At 42.2% G+C, this 22,171-nt stretch overlaps 1 protein-coding gene across 1 annotated transcript; it reads right to left on the minus strand.

The window, feature by feature from the left end:
• Positions 1-4,661: 4,661 nt before the first annotated feature.
• On the minus strand, positions 4,662-17,001 carry GPR37 (G protein-coupled receptor 37). The gene is made up of 2 exons (XM_013956513.2): positions 16,683-17,001; positions 4,662-5,975 (listed from the first exon to the last, which is right to left on the minus strand). The coding sequence occupies exons 1-2, from the start codon at positions 16,911-16,913 to the stop codon at positions 5,157-5,159; spliced, it is 1,050 nt and encodes a 349-aa protein (XP_013811967.1). The 5' UTR covers positions 16,914-17,001; the 3' UTR covers positions 4,662-5,156.
• Positions 17,002-22,171: the final 5,170 nt, after the last annotated feature.

Genomic DNA, 22,171 nt, shown 5'->3' on the forward strand with positions numbered 1-22,171 from the left:
CCCCCTTTCAAAACAGAGGTAATGCACAATCTTATCTGTACGTGGTATAATCTTACTGGGGTAGAGGGACTCCCAAAGGCACGTATGTGAGCTTCTGCTCAGTATTGCCCTGCTCAGCTTCTAGAAACCCTGCCATACTGCCTGTAAAATATAGATGTCTGAGGAAAGACCCGCAGAAACCAACAGGTGGAGAAGAAAGCAGAGCTAGGCAAGAGAGAAATGCAGAAGCAAGTACTTCCTTCTGCTTGAACTCACCCACTGGGACTACTCTCCTTTAATCTGCTGACAATTTGCTTAAGCAAGTGACTTAGGTGGGGAGTTTCCTGTCCTGGAGAAATAAAAGAAACCTACAGCTTCCACCATGGAAGAAGCAATAAAATAAGGCTATGGCAAGTACATATATTCTAAACCAGGCTTGAGTTCAATGCTGGGGTTAGAGCAGTGTATTTAAACAGCTCATTTCTCACTTCAGTACTTTATTTACTTGCCCAGCTGTTGGCTGCTCTTGAGTCCCAGTTTCTCCACTGCTCTAGCTGTAGCTGATCCCCTTTCTTAGAAACATTCCCTGGACCAGAAAGTGATAAAAAGAGCTGTTTCTTTAAAAAAGCTGTTTCTACAGCATAGTGGCATAGGTCAGTGGTGTGTAATACTGAGTGCAAGTCTCTACTTCAGTATTTACTTACTGATAAAAGTTGAAACCATTCCAACAGAAGAGGTAAAAAACCCCACCAAAATATCTTTTACCATAGTGGTTAGGCCCTTTTGATGGGATGTGGAACCACCAAATTCAAATCTCTACTATAAATCAAGCAGAGCAGGAATCTGAATCCAGCTCTTTCATCCTAGAGATAACTGAACCTAGGTTTTTGGCTCACCAGAACATGCACAAACAAAGATATGCTGATGTTAAGTCTATATCTACTGGCAGTCTGCAGCCACCTTAGATGTGCTCTTCAAACACACACACAAGACTGAGCCCAGCTAATCACATACATGCACTTTGAGCAAATTTTGCCTTCAGTTGTAATTCCAAGCAACACATTAACAAGGGGATGGTGCAAGTGCTTTGGTAGTTTTCTTAATGTCATCTGGCAAAGAATGCTGAATAGCAGCTCAGTGATGTACTTGACAACATCAGCAGTTGCTGGACTCCCATGTATCTCCATAGATTAAGCTGTGTGTTTGTACTGCACCTAACACCATAACTCACAGATCTTAAGAGAGGTTGAATATTATTGTGATTTAATGAATTTGGAGAAGCTACTCAAGGTTTCAATAGCAATTCACATTTCAGAGAATCTAGTTTGTCTTTGAATGCCACAAGCACAATATGATGGTCTCACCACATAGCTTAACATCATGCAATTTCTTATGAGAAGATGTAGGACAACATGCTTGGTGACCTACCTCTACATTGTCTTTAGGATCCAGCCCCACAGCTAGAACAGCAGCTGTGGAAGCTTACATCTGGGTCCCAATGATAGAACAGGAGCTGGTCAAGTCAAAGAAATTATTCCAAGGCAGGAGATATTTAAGGATGGATGGGATGCAGGAACTCATCTTTGAAGGGGTAAAATAAGAGATTTTTTTTTTCTAACTGGAAAATATTTTTCAATAGTTTACCTTTGGCCTCCATACAGATCAGATGTTTGATAGAGGTCATGAAATAAGATCTCATTGGAGCTACTGGAGTTCATACCAGAGTTTTATGGGTTTGGGTTGGGTTTTTTTTGTTTTGTTTTGTTTTGTTTTTTGCCTTTATGGGATCAGAGCTGGGGAAATAGGTGATAATGTACTAAAAGTTTACATACCTGGCATACCTGTGAGGTATAAGGCTTACCTCTCTCACAATCTGATTTTCCATTCCATCTCACTTCTTTTATGTTGATCACCGTTTTCTGCATGTTTCTCTATTTTATGTAAAAGAATTAAGTCCTTGACAGAAACATTTCTAAATCTTCATTCATCAATCCATTAAATGTCCTCATGTTAAAAAAAAAAAAAAAAAAAAAGCCATACAGAACTGGTTTCAAAACAAAAAGAAATGGCTTATAATATTATCAAACAAAACATAAGAAAAGCAAACTTAAGAAAAATTTCAGAGTGCAGAGCAGCAATCCCAAAATTGGGAAGAAAAACAATGCGGTACCCAATCTTTAACAAAAGGAATCATTTATCATGATACCTAAATGCATTAATAAGCCATTCTTGTGTCACAATCACTTTATCAAGCTGCAACAACAATGCAAACATGCTAATATGGGATTAGTTTAACCAATTTAGAGAACAAATTAGAATAAAGGGTGTCTTGTGTGTCCAATTGCTATGGAGGTCCGAGACAGGAGTGAGAAATAGTTGTAAAGAATGCTCTTTCAGCAGCAGAAAAGAAGAAAGATTAAATTAGACACAAAGAAACCCCCACTGAATACAAGGCTAGAGAAGGCTCCACCGCACAAGCAGAAGGGTGTATTTCCAAAACATATGATTACTGATCTTCAAATTCTACCTTCTCCAATGACTTTTTAAATATCTCTTTTGATGATTTTTTGTCTGTAGGATGAGCATACACATATTGTGGAAATGTTTCAATGGAGAAGCAAACTGGATCACTCAGAGCTACAGAGCACTTAGTCTGGGAGGGACCAGTCGTCCTTGGCAGAGCTTGCACACAGCCATTGCAGACTGGAAAGCTGGAAACACCTAATACTCAAGGAATTTGGGGACTTTTCCTGTCCTAGTGTGGTCTTGCATCTAGATTACCAAAAAGTCACTGTTTAACCTCCCCAAGCAATTTCTATCATTCCTTCTTTAAGAAAGTGCTTCCTACCATTCTGCTGTTCCTGTATCTTTCTCAGGTCCTTGAATCACTATCCATGCTGTGACTGAAAAGGTAGCTGAGAGAAACAATTTAGACAGCAACATGATAGAGGAACAGGAGGGGAGATTTTTATTTCCATTCTTCATAAATAGTGGCACCTAAAAAAAGAATAGTTCTATGAAAACATGGAGATAGGTATATGCATTTGCGCAAAGACAGCCACAGCAGTGAGGAGAATTTGTTTTCATCTCATCTTTTCGATAGTTTATTGAATGTAATCAAGCAATGTGAGGTCCATAAAGAATTTATAAAGAAGGGACAGTTCCTCTATCTTCAGAACTGATTGACCACTTTACAAAATGATTTTAAAAACTTAGATATTTAAGCACATCCTAAACAGAATCACATACTTAAATTTAGGCCTGTGCTTAAAGCATATTGTTTTTCTAGGACCTAATTTCTGATTCAAAATTCAGAAAAAAAGAACTCACGTGCATACCTATTCAGATCAAGCTGTTTTTCAGTTAAATTTGTTATAGGTTTAAATGATACGAAAAATGATGAAATGCTGTTTACCCAAGCAGATACAAAGATTAAACATATTAAGTCCAGAATCTGCAAATAAAAGAAAAATAGACTCCTTTCCAGAAGTTACATCAAGTTTTTTAGATGCAGGTATTCAGGAGTAAGACTACTTCAACTAAAATCACTGTTAATTTCAAAGGACTAATGCATATGATTTTACTTCTGCCAAAACTATTGTAATTATATTATTTATTTAATGAGAATTAAAATATAAGAAAATTGTAATGAATTCAATTCCTTAGCATGTGCCTACACTTCAGTCTGCTGCCCAGTGTAAATATGAGTCTGCTTGCTTGCCAAGAACAGTCTGTCTACTTCAGCCAAGAAGTGGGGCAAATAAGCTATGTTGCTACACTTAGCAAGCCAGGTTGGAGACTGGAAAGTGCCTTATAACAACCTTAGATTTTACTATACCACACTGTTGTTTGAAGTGTTGACATACCCTCCTTTTAATAACTGAGGACAGCAAAACACAACGTGGTTCTCAAAAAGAGTTTCAGAACTGTGAGCTGCTAGTGAATAGCAGTCTCTGTGACAGCAGTGTAATTTATAATCCATATACAGAGCCCCTGTAATTAATATTCATGCTACATATCCCAGAATAAATAGGACATGCCAGTCTGATCCAAAGCCCTCTGAAATTGATGGAAATCTTTCCATTGACTGCAATGGTCTCTGGGTCAAGCCCAAATGTCCAAGAGTTCTTTTTTATCTTAAAAAAAAAAAAAGAAGAAGAAGAAGAAGGAATTCACTCTCCGTATTTTTCAGTCCCTCACATTTATTGTCAGCAAATTTCTGTCAAAATAATGCCTTCCTCTGCAATGGGACTCTCACTGAAGCCAGTAGGAGTCACATATACAGAGACCAAAGATATAATTTTAATGTAAAACTAATAATAAAGTGGAAAGAAACTTGATTTCGAAACAACACAAGAAACTGTTTAGTGAGAAAGCAAATCTTTCTTCTTAAGAAGTACAAAATAATTCAGGTTTTGTATATCTGCAGGTTAAAAAAGGAAATTATAGTGAGGCACATTGATCTCAAAAATATACATTAAAAACCACTCATGTAAATCTAATACCATTATAACCATCTTCTTTAAACACTTCAGTTACAGTCTCCAATGGTAAGTACATGAATGGTAAATTAAATATGGCCATTTAAATCATTTTATGCAAAGCAAAGATTTTTTTCTACTTATTAAAGGAATTTAATAATATTTATAGGCATCCTTGTTAAATGTGGATTCACAATGAAATTAAAGAATAAAATCTCATTTATTTTTATGCTACCTTATAAATTTTCAAAAGTCCAAGTTCTCTCACAACAGTATACAGTGATTGGATTAAAACTACTTTCAAATACTTTCCACCACATCTGTTACATTAAATATCTTGCAGAAAACACAATGTCTATATAATCATTTTACAGTGATTATCAAAAACTATCATGGAATTAAATAAAAGTGGACTGATATGGTTTCTTCCCCCCCAAAACAATAAAATGCTAGCACCAGACAAAATATCATGATTTAAAACTCAGTGCTGGCTCTCCTGCTCTCCCTTTCTTTCATTTTAATAACTAAACAGAACTTATTTTCCAAAGCATGACTCTTAATATGCAAATTGGTTTCCAGAATAGTTTTCAATAATCAGCTTTTTTCTTTCATTTTGTTTCAAGAGGGAAAATAAAGAGAAGAAGAGAAGAGAAGAGAAGAGAAGAGAAGATACTGGAAATAAAGTCCTACTGTCAATTAGCAGTGAGTCCCCACAGAGGCAAAAGTAGACATTTCACGACGGATGGTACTGAAAGGGGAGAGCTCCAGTTCTGTTGTGTATTCATTGTCATTATCATCACTTGTCACTGTTGAAGATTTCTGGATGCATTCATCACAGCAGCAACAACAACACTCCATAAAGGCCCGGCTGAAAGGTTTACAGAGGCAGAAAAGGAGAACTGGGGTAACACAGGACTTAAAGAACAAAAGGAACTGACTAATGAGGTGGAGAAGATCCATAGTCTGCCGAGAGACCCCTGTGGACATGTAGGCAGTTACAATGTTGCAGATGTTTTCAGGAATGATGCAAAACCCATATAAAATGGTCAAAGCCACCACTGTGCAGTTCATCTGACTTTCTAGCTGAATTTGCCGCTTGTTCCCTCTCGTGCACGCCTTTTCTGCCCTCCTGATTTTCCCTGCTGTTACCAGGGAGCAAGTAATAGTGAAAAGAGTAGGCAAACAAAAATAGCAGCCAAAGTACCACCAGAGTCTTGCCCCATCATATGTGAGAGCCAACACATAGATAGTATCAGGTAGTGCAGTGGAGATCTTCACCACACACCGCTCTCCTGGTGGGCTGCCACTGTATTCGGCGTCTTCCTTGGTCAGCTGGCGCAGCGCTACCTCCGGAAGCGCCAAGAGCAGCGCACCCACCCATATAACAGCCAGCTTGGCAGTTGTCGATGTACAGTTTTCAATCATCTCATAATACATCTGCACATTGGTGGCAGCACGAAAGCGATCTATGCAGAGGGCGCACAGTGTGAATGTGGTGACTCCAAGAGAGGCTACCTGTAAAGGAGAAAAGAGAATACATTTTAATACTGTCTGAAACAATAAAAAGAGAGGAAAACTACAAGGCTACAGTCTTGATGCTATTCTTCTCTGGTGCCTAGTAATTTATTTCATGGACAGTGGAGAAACTTCATCAAAATTTCTCCTTCAGAGGCTCACAGTCCACTGTTATGAGAATCTTCCCTGAGATGGAAGATGAAGGTCTGAACTCACTCAGGCAAAAGAGAATTAATTCCTTAGACACTGGATGAAGGTTCTTACTATTGAGCTGTTCTCTGAACGGGGGATGTACTCTTTCAAAGTTAAAGGGATCTTAATTAGTACTCTGAAACACTTGGTAGTCTAGCATCTTGAATGACAGAGGCAAAGAAAAACCTAGTTTATGGGTATCAGTGTAGGAGACAGTTAAGCGCCATGCTGCTTAGCACCATCAAAAGCAAGAGGTGTCACAATCAAAGCTTCTCTTCAAGAGTTTGTTGAGCTACCATCTAGCATAGGTCTCCACAGAATAAATCCTTCTGTTGTTCTGCCTCCAAATATTTATTTCAGCTTGGTGTCACCCCTTCTGGAGGCCCCTGAAAGTATCAGTGTGACTCTGAGTGAAGAAAACTGGGAAACTGACCTGTATACAAAATGAAACCTCTTCCTGCCCCCATTTTTCTGAGGGGTCATTTTCAGAAAGATCAGTTCCATCACAGGGGTTGGAAATAAAAGTCAAAAGGGCAGAGATGCAAGAGTCTTTGCTCAATAGAAATTCTAATTTATGCCCACTTAACTTGTTCATTAACCATGCAAGGGATCATAATGTTAAAACCTTAAATGCCTGCAAAACTTAGGAACCTTGGGGATTAGGAGTTCAAAAGGACTCTATCTGAAATCTTCCAAAAGCCTGTGCAAAAACACTCTTGATGATTACACTTTAATAGTGTATCTTCAGTATTTCTTCTGGAAAAAATTAGGAAAATCTAGGCTTAATTACATAGGAAACAGTCTAGCAGAAGAGTTTAATGCAGACTAGGAGAAATGGCAGAACTTTCATAGTTTAAATGATCTAAAGATGGATTGGGCAGAGCTTTCAATTATATACTGCAAGGAGCAAGTACAAAGCAATGGATATGCTTTCTAGCTTTAATAACCATCATCCTACACATGAATAGAAATCTTGTACTGTCGTGAAAGATAATTTCCTATCATTTTATCCTGTTTATAATTAAATTTCCTAAAAACAAATCTGCAAGAAGACTATATACATTTTGGCCTAATCCCATTTCCAATAAATTCAACTTCAATTCAGATTCAAAGCAGAATTCCCATTAACTTCAACTGGAGAAAGATTAGGCTTTCTGTTGCATTCTGATTCATTTATTTTCTTGGTTTTGTAGGCTGCTGTTATGCTCAAAATGTGTTGATGCAAAAGAAAGGACCTTGTTAAATAACATTCCTAATAAATTTAAAGAATGCTTACTTTTATCATAAATTAGCCATGTGCCTGTGCAATTAACTGGTAAATTTAGGATGATGTTATTAGGCAGTTCACTGTGATTATTGCTTACTCAAATTTGATGTGCAATGATATATTTAAATTTTGTATTGGTACATTTCAAAAATGTATTCTGATTTCCAACATTATTTTGAAAAATTCTTGTTTATGCAGCTCTCGTAAAAAGTTCTGCAAAGATAGATAGTACAATTATGCACAATTATATAAATGTATCATTAATTTTGGCCTTCAATATTAAATGGCCATATCAGATTGCTAAAATTGAATATCACTGAAAAATATTAGGCACTTGGGATTAAAACTGTCAGGCATTGGCTTAGCTGGGTAATTCTGTGAAACAGCTCCCTACAAGATGGAATGAGGAAGATGCAATCTCTTATTAATTAACCTGCAATGGAAAGAATAATTAATGATGTCAAAGCAGTACCATAAATATTTTTAATAGGCAAGCCTATTAATTTAGGGTGATAAACTGTCTGATAAGGCTCAAAGAAAGCTTGGAAAATATCAGTAAAAAATAAAAACTACTTTAAAAATTAGAGTTAAGAGGAAATCTTAAAGAACAATGTTAAACTGAGCTAATAAAAGATAATTTTCATATATCACTGCTGATAGTCATACTGTTAAATTTAAGACTAGTGATTTTGTTTCCAAAACATTTAAATGTGTGTGAAGTCTTTCAATTCCTTAGAGTGACAGCAAAACCTTTAGCTAGAACATCCAACATGAATAATAAAACAGGCAAGACTCAGCTCTCTACAATTACAGGAGACAGGGAAATAACGGAGACTCAAAAATGAATAAGATATGAAAAAAAAATCAGTAAAACAGAAGAAAATCTGAATTTTTGTAAATTCAAGAGTTTTCCTTCTTAGCTCTTATTCTAATGTGGCAACATAAGCCTCTTCCCCCTCACACCCCAAATGCTTTTATTGTTTTAGCATTCCATTACAAACATCACGTTATACAGTGGCTACAATGGTAAAACTCTGCAGCTGTTAAGATCAGGACTAATGAAAGAAGACATGTCTACCATAAACAAATGTAACCTACGGGGTTCCTGTCACATTAATTGACCAACCAGTTCGAGGTTTAAGACAGTGAAATAGAGCAAGAAGAAACAACTAAGAGGAGTGGAAGTCAGCTTTGAAAATTCTCCTGTGGGTTCACTGATGAAACAAGCTAAATAAAACTAGTGTTTCTCTGCAATATGCAGTGGTTTCCTATTTTCTGTACATTAATGGAGTTAGTGACAGAACACTTTGCTTAAAGAAAAAAAAAGAAAAAAAACACCTCCAGAGATAAATCTTTTTCCAAATCTCCAGAATACAGATGAATAGGGATTCACTCCAGCCGACCTGCTTAAAGGCATTATAGTAATCTGAGGATCCAATTACTTCCCCCCTTTTGCTTCCCCTGTGTTGCAGGAGATGATTAACAGCCATCAGATCAATGGGTGCTGCACAGGGCCCAGGTGGGCAATCACCGGGACACGCATTCCACATACTGTTCAGTTTCATACAGTTTCAGTTTATGGGTGTTTCTTCATACTAGTCATACTAAGAATCAGGGTTAAGTGGAAAAAGTGAAAGAAGCCAGGGGAGTTTCCTTTATATTCTTTTACATTGTCCTGAAACAAACACAAAATGAAGATAATTCATTTGATGGGGTGTAAGTAAAGGATAAAGTACAAATCCTAAATATTGTGAAGCTGCATGTGGCATATTGGTGCTACTGGTTGTAACAGCTGAGTTTCTGGCATACTGTTGCAGCCTTAATTCCAGCTTCCATTTCTCTTATTTTCACTGACAAGCACTAGCAGGAAATGAGGAGAGGCAAGAGTGAGTCAGGCCTAGTAGTTCCCGATCATCACTTAGTTTTCTGATTTATTTCTGTATGGTCCCTATGAAGATTCTCCTTCATTCATACCAGTTGATGTCTTTCTCTTACTAGATCAAAACAGAAAAGTCTCCAAATTTCTAAGTGAATGACCACAGATCTGCTTCGAGGAGAGGGGGAAGTAATGCCTTCCCCACCCTAATTTGGGCAGAGAACTGCTACTTAAGGGATTACTACCTCTAGCATGTACAACCCCAAAAGTCTGCAGTATTGTGACAAGAGAGTTTCTTTTAATATTGTTCTTCCTTTAAAAACATTGACAGGGATGTTATTGGGCACTGTGGTGTTCCTTCAAGACACTGCATAAACCTTTGGTCCTTAGCTCACCAGCCATTAGTCAACTGTGTCAGAACTCATTTGGGGAATTGAGGCCACAGAGAGCAATAGCAAACTCATGAACTGCTCAGCTTAATTGCCTCAGTCCTCCTCCCTGTCCTTCCAACATACCCATTCCCCTTCAACGTGCTCTAACAACTACCAAAATGTTCTCCAGCACTCCCTGGCCTGTCCTACTTCTCTTCCTGGCCACGGGCCTGCAGCACTCAGCCTGGCCTCTGGAAGCAGAGCCTCCAGCTGGGCAGGGAAGCAGGGCAGACTAAGTAGGGTGAGCAATGTCTGCAGAAATAAGACTCTGAACTCCTTAGTTCTGTCTCACTAATACCTGTTTGACAAGATGAAGGTAGTGAAAACAGAAACAGAAACAAGATCAGAAGGGTGACTGGGTGAAGTGGCTGCTTCTAATAGCAGAAACTGGATTTTCTAGGCCAAAATATATTTTATGTTGGTAACTTAGTGTTTCTTAGATGTCATGGCACCTTTCTTTTCTTTGTTAGAAGGCAGAATGGGTATTCAAAACATTTCCCTGTTGTAACAGGAAAGCTGAACTACAGAAAAGGTTGAATGCCACAGAGTTAGCTGAACTGACTGTGAGCTCTCAGAGATAACCCACTAGACTCTTTCTCCCCACTCCTGTTATATCATACAAAAAAGACTATAAAAGTTCTTTTTTCCTGAGTCATTATAATCTATCATCTTATTATGACTACTCTATATCCACGTCAAACTCCATATCCTTAGGGCATTTTTAATGCAACATACCATGGTGGATCTAGCATACTTGTAAGTCTTGTCTAAGATAAACAAAGCTAGTGCAGACTGCAGTATTTTTCTTGTGCTTCTCTATATTTACAGGAATAAGACTGGACTACTGCAAAATAAAAGGCCATCCCATCACAAATAGTTATTTAATTGTTTAAAATCATTTACATTTCTAGTTTCAGTTCTTCCAATTAAAAAAAAAAAAAAGGAATGATAGTCATTCTTACAAAAGAACAAAAATGCATAAATGTAATCTCTCTATATTCCTTACATGAAGTTCTATTAAATATTTGTTTCTGGCTTTAGGCATTAAAATAAGCACAGGTCACTCAAATAGTTAAATCACTACTGTGGTGCGGCTGAAATAATTCAGTGGCTAGATGGTACAAGGGTCAGAGTACCCTTCTGATATTAACAATTAGCTTAAGCATCTCGGAGGAAAAGATATCTTGCCTTAACTATCTGAAAAGCAATGTGATAACACAGAGATGTTCCACACGTGTACAAAATGTTTCCTTTGTGCTACTATCAATGTCCATATCAGGGAGATACAAAGCATGTGTGCTTTGTGTCTTTATTATCATTCTGTATATCCTAGGAGTAATAACGTTCAGAATCAACTTCCTAGAGCCGTTCTTGAGCTTGTTGGAAGAGAAAGCTAACCAGCCTGTCAGGACACTGGAAACAGTCATTAGTACACCACATGATTATCCAGAGGGTTGGAAAAGTCACAAAACACAGGACTCCATTTTTAGTTCATTTTCCTGTTTGAAATCTACAATGATACCATATAAGTAAATGAAGCTTAGTCTTTTTTTTTCCCTCTTCCTTTTTTTTTTTTTTAATTTAAGAAAGAAATGAGCAGCGTTCTCCACTGAGGATCAAGTTCTCATCACTGCACACAAGGGACTCTTGCGCTAATTCTTAATATTAACAACATGGCACTACTGCTAATGTATCTTCCTCCTTTGCAGGAAAAATCCTGTCATATGGAGAAATCACAGCCCAATGCTGAGACAATATTTAATGGTGCTGGGATAGCAGATGCTGCCTTTTTCCACACATATATAAATTAAATATTATTGACCCAATTTTAAACCTAGTCTGACACAAATTCATTTCTATAGTGAAATGTTGCATGCAACGTTGAAGCCAAAAGCAAATTTTTATGGACAATTTATAAACCCTTAAGGATAGGGTTTGCAACCGAAAGAAAGACTGACAGAACAGCAAACACAGCAGCTACTATCATCATGCAGCTAATAACTAAAGGGCAGATATTTTTTAACACTTCTTTTTTAATACTGCTTTTTGAAATAATTATTTATTGTTTGCTCAAGATACTCTGCTCAGTTAGAGACATGTGCAGACATTGCCCCAGAAAGCTTCCAGTATGAAGCTCCGAAACAACAAACTTCTCTGAGGATCTTAGTCCACGACCTAGTGGACTTTCTGGAGGATCAGGAGCCTAATGCTGACTGGAGTCAAAGAAACATAAAGAAGATACAATACAGCAAAAGACTCAGAAAAGACAGATAATATACAGCTTTTAAAAACTCCAATAAAAATGTATTTGCTTCACTAAAGTGAAACTTTAAAAAAAGGATCTCCACTGATTGCTTTGGAGCAGGCAGAGAATGGCCACTTTCTCTGTGCTACTCACTTGTCTCTACCAAGTAAAAGAGAGAAAGAGGGGAAAAAAAAGTTACCTCAAAATTGCCCTGAAAGGATCAGCTCCAAGGAAAAAAATATTCCAGGCCAAAGCAATCCATGTGCTTTCCATTAAGAATACTAATTGTGATAGCTTTCCTGAGCTGGAAGCTGCCCGCCAGAAACAAGAACGATGCCACAAACTTACTATCAAGAGCATGCACAGAGACTAAGCCTCAGATTTCAGACCTCCACTGTCAGTCTGCTTCAGTGCTTCAACCCAGTCTCATAAGTGTGATACGTTATAGACAAAGGAACCACAAACTTTGTCTTTCTCTTTTTTGTGGGGATATGAGAGAGGCAGAGGGGGAGGCCACATTTATTAGCTCTGAGTGCTGGGCTGAGTACCATCATCTGCCTTGGCAAATTCTTGCTCTGTGCTGGACTGCCTTAAATCAGCCTGCATATGCCCTTGTTCTAGACCCTTTCCCAATTCTAAATCATTATTCCATTATGAGTAACTTGTCTCTGTCTGCTGGTGATATCTATTTCCAACTACCTTAGTCAAACTCGTCAAGTTTCTAGCATAACATATGGAAACACGTAGAAGCAAAGGATTCCACATTGGTAGGATTTGTGGAAAGGGAATTAGTCAAAACCATTGTTTTTGTATCATTGTTTATGCCTTACCTCCTGATTCTGAGCAATACTGAGAAAATTATTTCTGGAAGACAACATACAGATAAACACTGTGCAGGTAAACACTACAGACGTGGATGACAAAAGTTAGACTTACAAATCATTTGCAGAAAAGTGGCAAGATTTTAAGAACTGCTGAGCAGAGGCTTAAAATTACCAGGCAGAGGCACATCTCTGCACATCCTGGGTAGACTAGTTGTCTCAATTTGTTCTAATTTCCTGCTCAATGAGTAGTTTCAAATCTACTTTTCCAGAACAGTGTCATCACCAGAGTCAAGTGAAGTCCTTTGGGGAGACAATTTCCTCCACTTCCACTAACCATGTATCTTTCCAGCTTTGTTCTCCAGCAGTTTTGCTCTCATCACCTAAAGACCATGTAAGAGGCACAGGAGAATGAGCTTACTCAGTGTTGTTTTTTTTTTTCCCCCTCAGACATGTACAGCAGTCCTTATGAAAGTATAGACAAGACAACAGTTTTAAAAGATAGTTATAAGTGACCAAACTGTGATACAATATATGGCTGAAATGACTGCTTAATGTACTGGGTCATAACAGATCTTTATTGGGTATGGGAAAACTGCCCTTTAAACTAAATACCATGAACAAGTACCACTGCTGGAAGCTCAGCATTTACCTATACAAAATACTTAAAGATATCATAAATTATTTTCACAAAAGTGCATGCATATGTGTTAGCGCTGGTAACAGATGCTTTATTAAAAGTCTGCACAATACTCATTAAACAGGACAAATAAAAACCATCTGGCTAAAGGGGCTAAAGTAAGAACACTCAAGATTGCTCATTTGGATTACTTCAAAACTTTAAACACAGTACAAAGCAAGCTTGAGTTATGTTAAAATGATGTGTTACATCGCCTGCTCTGCATAATCAGATGTTTCCCATTCCCTAGTTCTGTGTAGTTCTGAAAGTATAAGGTAGTATGATAGAGGGCTTAGGCCAGTAAGGGTATTAGATACTTGAAAGTGAGGGGATATTTCTGGAGTGGGATCTACGGCTCTGGGTGAGACATGCAGCCCCTTCAGCATAGTGTAAGGAGAGGTGGGCATCTCAAAGAAGAGATACAAAACATCCAGAACATGGAGCAGAGAGACACCTAAAAGTTCAAAATGATGGGCTATCTTAAAGAAAACACTGACAACAGCTTAAAATCTGTCCATCTTCAGAAAGATGCTTCTGTTTGTTTTCCCACCAAGGCCTGGAAACTTTTCCTAAAGATAGGTGTTTACAACTTTCCTCTCAAGGAACTAAGATTTCGTCCTTTCCTCATCGTATGAGGAGGGGGTGAGATTGCCCAGGTCAGTTTACAGTGAGGAAGAAGGTGGTGTAGTTCAGCGACCAGCTGAGTGCACTGCCCACTGCTGTGAATAATCCTTGACACAGCACAGAGAAGCAGCTGCTCAGGGAGCAGATCTCACGACACACTCCACAGCTGCATTAGTCCTGGTGGTGCCAACATCACTGTGTAATGCCTGCAAGGTTAGAACAATGCTCAGAAGGTGACACCTTTGTTCTCACTCCCTTCTCTGTCTCAGCAGGGTCAAATCCAGGTTATGAGACAGTGTCCTTCTCACCAAGCTCAAGGTAAGCTGTGGTGAAGCACACTGCACTGCTGCTGTTGAATATTTATTGCTCACAGCTTACAACAGAGGGGGAAATACAGCCTTCTACTTGCTGTTCCCAGGGTGATGTATATATTTTATATATATGAGCGTAGTACTTAATGATTGCTGAATGAAAAAATATACAATTCTCGGAGCAAGATGTAACCCCAAGGCTATAACTTTTCAGATGGGTACCTAAACTACAGTTAATTAAATTTCCTCAGGGGAGAGGGAATGCTTAACTTCTGGACCCCAGTGATACTTAAGCTTAAAACAAGCACCATGCTACTAGTCCATCACGACTGGATTGTTGAGCTGTTATTCAAGACTGGCACCTCTAGGCATCTGCAGAACTTTGAAGTGAAAAAATAAGTCATCATTAGAATTTAAAGGGGGTGTTGGCAGCAGCTAAATTAATGTTTTCAGGATTACAGTTTTGAATTTTGGCAACAATGTTTCACACAAGCTACTTTCATGATTCAGTGATGAAAGTGTAAATTCCAGAGCATCTGTATACTAGGCAATCCTAAAGATACCCCTTTCTTCTATAGGGCTAAAATAATTACGAACTAGTACCATTAAAATGAAATGTAGTTGTACATTAAGCCATCTGTTTATGTAACTCTGGAAGATTCTCTCTGTTTCTTATCCATTTAAATTAGTAATATCTTCATTAAAATATGAAATTTTGTGGATTTTCCTTTAATTTACGAAGTGACAAACTGCTTAGCACCCCAAAGTGCACAACATAAGCAACTAATTTGGGAAATAAGATATGGCTGTACCAACCATTTTACTGATCTTTAATTAGAATCAGCATTACAAAGGATTATTCCTATTTTGTATGTGGATCCACCAAAAGAGAGTCAAGAAATGTGAAATGTCACCTTACAAAAGTCCTAAAATACTTTAGCTACACTAGCTATTTTAATTGAAATGGTTACACTTTAATTGAAACTCTAACTACTTATTTTATTGGTTAACAAAGTAGCCACAGAACTGAATTTAGAAATTTTGAGAGCTCCTAGCTGACGTTACTGCCGGTAAGTATTCTCAACAAATACGTATTACAATTGACTACATATTTCTTTCTTCTTAAACATAAATTGATAATCAAGTGCACTCTGAGTTTCTCAAACCATGAAAGTGACTTACTACTGGACTTAAATTCATCTAGGTGTAGCACAGCTCCACCCCTTGTCCACTAGTAACAGCATGTATAACATAAAAAAAGTAATGACAACTATTTTAGTGGCTATGCATGTCACATGTATTTCTAAATACTTCCTTAAAAATATCAGCTGGCAGGTAATTATGTATTACTCTGTACCAATGTGCTGTGGAAGCTGCTCTTCTCTTCATTAAAAACAAGGTTAATTGTTTCTTTCTTGCCTAATATATCATTCTTAGGACCAGTAAATCAACAGCTTTCTAAGCTTTAGGTTAAAGAATAATGTTGAACATAAGGTTTTGGGCATATAGCAGAGCTTGCCAGAATTATGGGCTACGACCCTACCAACAAGCCTCAGTGTTCAGTTCCAGTAAATAAATAAAGCGGACGACCTGAACACTGCTGGCAGGATTCGGGCCAGCTGGCTGAGGGCTTCTTTGACAGAGCCTCTGAACAAGTGCCAAGAGGCTGCGATTTAAACGGCACCGGGATTTTTTTATTTTTCTTTTTTTCTTTTTAAGACAAACCAAATAAATAAGTGTGAGATTTGGACGCCGAAGTATAAATTAACAGCACATACATCACATTGATGGTCCTTTTCACAACAGCTTTTTTTACAACCTATCCCCAGCCACCCCTTCCTTCCCCTTTCCTGAATCGGTTCACTTTCAGGAAAAAAACAAACAAACTTAAAATCTAATTCTGAGAGGATTCTTTGCCTTTCAGAACTACAAGAAGCAATGAAAGTTTGGCAGAACTGGCATGAATGGAAGAGCTACATGCAATTAGTTTGAGGCTACGGAAATCCAGGCGTTGTTGGTCCTGAACCGGCCGCGACCCGCTCGCGTCTTTTGAGGGAGCGGGACGGGGAGGGGAAGCGCTCTCTTCCAAAAGTGCTTAGCGAAACCGCAGGAAGCAGCACCGGCCTTTCGGGGGCCGGCAGGGCCCGCGGCGGGACGGCGGCGGCGCGGGGGTGCCCCGAGCCGGCGCGGGGCAGGTGGGCGCCGGGGCCGCGGGGGGGCGGCACGGCGCGGGTCCCGTAGCCCCCCCCCCCCCCAATTACCTCGATGTACGGGACGATTTTGCAGGAGAAGTCTTCTAGGAGCCACTTCTTGGTGAGCTCCTGGAAGATGACCAGCGGCAGGCAGAAGAAGACGATGAGGAAGTCCCAGAAGGCCAGGTTGGCCAGCAGGGAGTTGGAGATGCTCCGCATGTAGTAGTTGTGGCAAACGATGCACATCACTGCCATGTTGCCCATGATGCCGATGCCGAAGATCACCACGGAGAGGCACATGACGGCGTAGGCTCCGTACGACTCCTCGGTCAGCGGGTAGAAGGGGTTGCGGAGGCGGGCGCGGCGCCCCGTGCGGTTGCCGCGGGCGCCGGCGCTGCCCTCGGCACCGCCGCGGGCCGAGCCGTTCAGGGGCAGCCAGCGCGGGCCGCCCGCCGCCGCCGCGCCGGCTCCGAGTCCGCGTCCGCTCCGCGCGCGGCGCCGCCCGGCCGCCGCCGCCCCGCGGGGAGCGCAGGTGCCGCCCGGCGCCGCGGCTGCCCCCGAGCGGGCGGCGCCCCGCGGCCCCTCGCCGCCGTCCCGCCGCGGGGCAGCGCCGGGCGCGGCGTCGGCGGGGCCGGGCAGGGCCCCGCGCCCGGGCAGAGCCGCCGCCGCCGCCCGCCGGCTCTGCGCCCGCCGCGGCGCCAGGGCCAGGAGGGTCGGGGCCGGCGGCGAGCGGCCGGAGGGCTCCGGGCGCGCCTCCAGCCCGCCGCCCGCGCCGGGGGCCAGGGCGCCGGCGGCCCAGGCCCCCAGCAGCTGGCAGAGCAGGGCGAGGGCAGCGCCGCGGGGCCGCATGGCTGTGAGGCGGCGGGGCTCGCCGGCCGCTTTATAGGCAGCGGCCGCCCCGCTCGGCGGGGCTCGGGGCAGGAGCCATGTCCCCGGGCAGAGCGGGGCCGCCCGGCCCGCTCCGGGCGCCGGCGCCTCTCGCTCGGGAGCGCGGCTCCTGCTGCCGCCGGGGGATCCGCCGCGGGAGGCGGCCGGCACGCGGGGCGCGGCGCACGGAGGAGGAGGAGGAGGGAGGCAGGCTCTTCTCACAGCCTCCCGGGGCAAACCCGGGAAAGTTATGTCACCGTCTCCGCCGCTCCGAGTTAATGTAGCAAGTGCCGCTCCGGGAGGACCCCCCTCCGGCGCTCCGCCCTTCCCGGGGACTGCTGCCTTCTTGCTAACAGTTGCACCGGGTCTTGTGCTGCCTATTTACATCCTCCCGCCGCTGCGTGTACTTGGTGGCTTTACTGGTAAGGAAAGGTCTCTTGTGGAAAATACCTCGCCTCTCCGGATAACCGCAAGCACTCATTCCTCTTCTCCGGCAACCTCGGAGAAAACAGGTTGCTACACGCAGCTTAGGGTGTTTAGGAGCTTTGCAACTCTCGCCGGGATTAATAACTGCGCCGCCTAAGCGCCTGCACTGAGGCGGAGGTGGGGGCGCACGACCGGCGCCGCAAAGTTGCTGGCCGCGGTTCTGGCGATGCCAGCGGGAGCGGCCGGGGCCCCCGCGCCGGTAACGTGCTGGTCACCTGCGCCTGCCTCTGCTCCTGGGAGCCAGGCTGCCGGCAGCGAGGGCCAGAAGCAACGGCAAGAGCCGCCCGGCAGGCAGAGGAGCGGGAGCGCGGCGGCTGCGCCTCCCCCGGCAGGCACAGCTCCGCGGCGGCTCTGGCCGCGCCGCGCCGCGCCGCGCCCGGCCCGGCCCGGCTCCGCCGCGGCTGCCGGGCGCGCAGGGGCGGCGGGCAGCAGTGCGCACGCGCCGCTCGGCGGCGCCGCGGGGCTGGCGCTGCCCTTCCCGCCGGGCGGCGGCGGCGGGTTGGCCGCCTGCGGGCTGCCCCGCTTGGAGGGGCAGAGGGAACGATTTCTCTGTCGTTTCCCTCTGTACCCCTCCGTCGAGGGGCGGTGGAAGAAGAAACGCCGTGTGCCGCCGAAGGAATGGCGCCCACAACATCACCCCTGCGGCTGAACAGCGCCCGGAGTGCCTCGGGATGTTTTCAGTGCTTGCGGAGGCAGGCCTACCCTTCTTTCCTTTTCTGAACATTTTTGTATGCTTTTATTTCTTGGCTTTGTACAGTCAGGTGCGTTTTACAGCTTGCTCCTCTTGTTTCTCAGATTTTTCTTTAATTCAAGTGACTTCTTAGTTGACCAAAGTTGGATACAGTAAATATTTCACTGTAAGTAGCCTTAAATTGCAGGGCTCTCCATCACTCTCATTTCCATTTTTAAGAGTTTTTGTGTAGCTTATTTCCAACAGGTTTGACTGTTTTAACTATATCCCATAAAGCTGTTTGAGAGCCATTCTTTTTTTTTCCCCAAAACTCTCTTACCCTGTTTGATTTAAAGGTCAGAATGTTAGTCAAGGCAACAAGAGCTCCCTGTTTCAGGGACTGAATTCAGGACCATGGATCAAGTCATGTAAACTCCTTCCTTGGGACCCATCTTTAAAGACTTGAGAGTTGTGCATGAGATGCACTGGCAGGTTAGGGCACTGTCTTTTCTGTATTACTAGTTAACAGAGAAAATCATGTAAATCTACAGCAGTAAAAAATACATCAAATACACACATCTATCACATAGGGTCACATCTATCAGATATAGTAAAAGACACAAGACTACTACCATTGATTTCAACGGGGTTGAATCTAGGGGTAGTGACGAAAGGATCCTTCCATATGAATTGTTAATTATTGTTTGTTTGTACAAACACAGCTGCACAAGCTCACCTAACTGCCTTTACATAAAAGTACTCACTGGGTTTACTATCAATGGAGAGAGAAAAGTGCCTTCTGAAGACCATTAATCCCATATTAATGTCCAAGGTATGTGGTACAAATTGCTCTCTGGAGATGCTTCTCTCCCACTGTGTACCCTAGAAGGAGCCTAGAAAATTATTTTGGATGAAAAGTTTGACTTTTCAATAGCTAGAATTAGTGAGTCGAGTCTCATCCAAATTAGATATAGTGCCGTTCCACTGGGCAGGTGCTACAGTTATACAAGAAGACACAGGACAAACTGAAAAATTCTTCCTTCCTTCCTGAAACTGTTCTCTCATACATTCATGTGAGGTGTGATTGTGGGAAGCCTGAGATGTTTCTAAGCTTAGGAGAACAAGTGTAATAAATTAGGCACTGCTGTGTTAAATGTTCCTTAATATAAATTAGACCATTTTATTCTTATTCTTCCTTAGCAATATAAGTATCATCTAGTGGAGTTAAATGATCAAGCTAATTTTCAAGCTTCCTAATAAATAACAAGTTTTATCTAATAAAGATATTTATGAACAGGAAAAAATGACCAGCAGGAAAAGAAGAGAATGGTTAGTGTATTTTACCTTTTTTTTCTTATATTTTTTTCTCCCATTTGATTCTTCTGAGCTCAGCTGGTGCATAAAAGGAGTTAATGATGATAATGAGCTTACACTTACTGTGCCTTTCTTCCTGAAGAGTCCCAAAGGGCATTACAAACAGATATGATAAATTCACTGCTTGTTCTTAAAGGATACTGCAGAATATCTCTTCTGGTTTTTATGTGGAAGGGACAGACAGGAGTTAGCAGACATACTGCCCTTCTGCATACTTCTGGAAGAAATATGGATCACAAAGAAGGTTAAGTAGTGTTTGGTTTACATCACTGATCATTTAATGGTGAGATAAGAACTGAACAGTGCATCATTTTTTCAGTGTCAGCATTCCACCTGGTTTGTAATACAGAAAATTGATTTCTGAACACAAAAAAGGGCTCATAAATTATCATTCTCTGCCTACAATCTTGTCACATTTGTCTTACTTCATCAAGTATATGGTTTGTTACAAAGAACAGTACATGCAAATATTTAGATTTTCTAGGTTGTTGCCATAAAACCACCCTGCCTGGAATGGAGGAGCTTGTGGTACCTATATAGCTCTGACAGAAGTGTTCTTCTGCGCTTTTGTCTTGCTAAAATGTTGCACATAAAAGAGGTGATATTCCTTAGGGGTTTCTCATCTCATTGAGACATAGATTTGTGTAGAGTTAGGATTGACGTGCTGCCTCTGCACCTCACTGTAATTACTTAGTTCTGCCAATCTGCAAAGATCCTCTTTAACTGGCTTTAAAAACAATTATTTTGCCATTATTATATTCCCTTGTTTACTATTTCAGTGTTGCTGACTTGTAAGATGTTAGAAGTTATTGTCTGAAGATTTGGTTTTCCTGATTTCTTTGGTTTCAAATACTTCATTAAAAAATTGCTGCAGCCCATTTAATTTTTTTTTTTTTTTTTTTTTTTTTTCCACTGAGGTTGGAAGGGACCTCTGGAGATCATCTAGTCCAACCCCCCTGCTCAAGCAGGGTCACCTAGAGCACATTGCACAGGATTGCATCCAGGCGCATTTTGAATATCTCCAGAGAAGGAGACTCCACCACCTCTCGGGGCAACCTGTTCCAGTGCTCTGTCACCCTCACAGTGAAAAAGTTTTTCCTCATGTTCAGATGGAACTTCCTGTGTTTCAGTTTGTGCCCGTTGCCTCGCGTCCTGTCGCTCGGCACCACTGAAAAGAGTCTGGTCCCATCCTCTTGACACCCTCCCTTCAGATACTTGTACACGTTGATAAGATCTCCTCTCAGCCTTCTCTTCTCCAGGCTAAACAGGCCCAGCTCTCTCAGCCTTTCCTCATAAGAGAGATGCTCCAGTCCCCTAATCATCTTCATAGCCCTTTGCTGGACTTGCTCCAGTAGTGCCACATCCCTCTTGTACTGGGGAGCCCAGAACTGGACGCAGTACTCCAGATGGGGCCTCACCAGGGCTGAGGAGAGGGGGAGAATCACCTCCCTCGACCTGCTGGCAACACTCTTCCTGATGCAGCCCAGGATACCATTGGCCTTCTTGGCCACAAGGGCACATTGCTGCCTCATACTTAACTTGGTGTCCACCAGCACTCCCAGGTCCTTCTCAGCAGAGCTGCTTTCCAGCAGGTCAACCCCCAACCTGTACTGCTGCATGGGGTTATTCCTCCCCAGGTGCAGGACCCTGCACTTCCCTTTGTTGAATTTCATGAGGTTCCTCTCTGCCCACCTCTCCAGCCTGTCCAAGTCTCTTTGAATGGCAGCACAGCCCTCTGGCGTATCGGCCACTCCTCCCAGTTTTGTATCGTCAGCAAACTTGCTGAGGGTGCACTCTGTGCCTTCATCCAGGTCATTGATGAAGAAGTTGAACAAGACTGGACCCAGGACTGACCCCTGGGGGACACCGCTAGCTACAGGCCTCCAACTAGACTCTGTGCCACTGATCACAACTCTGAGCTCTGCCATTCAGCCAATTCTCAATCCACCTCACTGTCCACTCATTTAACACACACTTCCTGAGCTTATCTATGAGGATGCTATGGGAGACAGTGTCAAAAGCCTTGCTGAAGTCTAGGTAGACAACATCCACTGCTCTCCCCTCATCTACCCAGCCAGTCATTCCATCATAGAAGGCTATCAGATTGGTTAGGCATGATTTCCCCTTGGTGAAGCCATGCTGACTACTCCTGATCACCTTC

The sequence above is a fragment of the Apteryx mantelli genome, chromosome 1 (genome assembly GCF_036417845.1).
Source record: "Apteryx mantelli isolate bAptMan1 chromosome 1, bAptMan1.hap1, whole genome shotgun sequence".
In the NCBI taxonomy this organism is placed as follows: Eukaryota; Metazoa; Chordata; class Aves; order Apterygiformes; family Apterygidae; genus Apteryx; species Apteryx mantelli.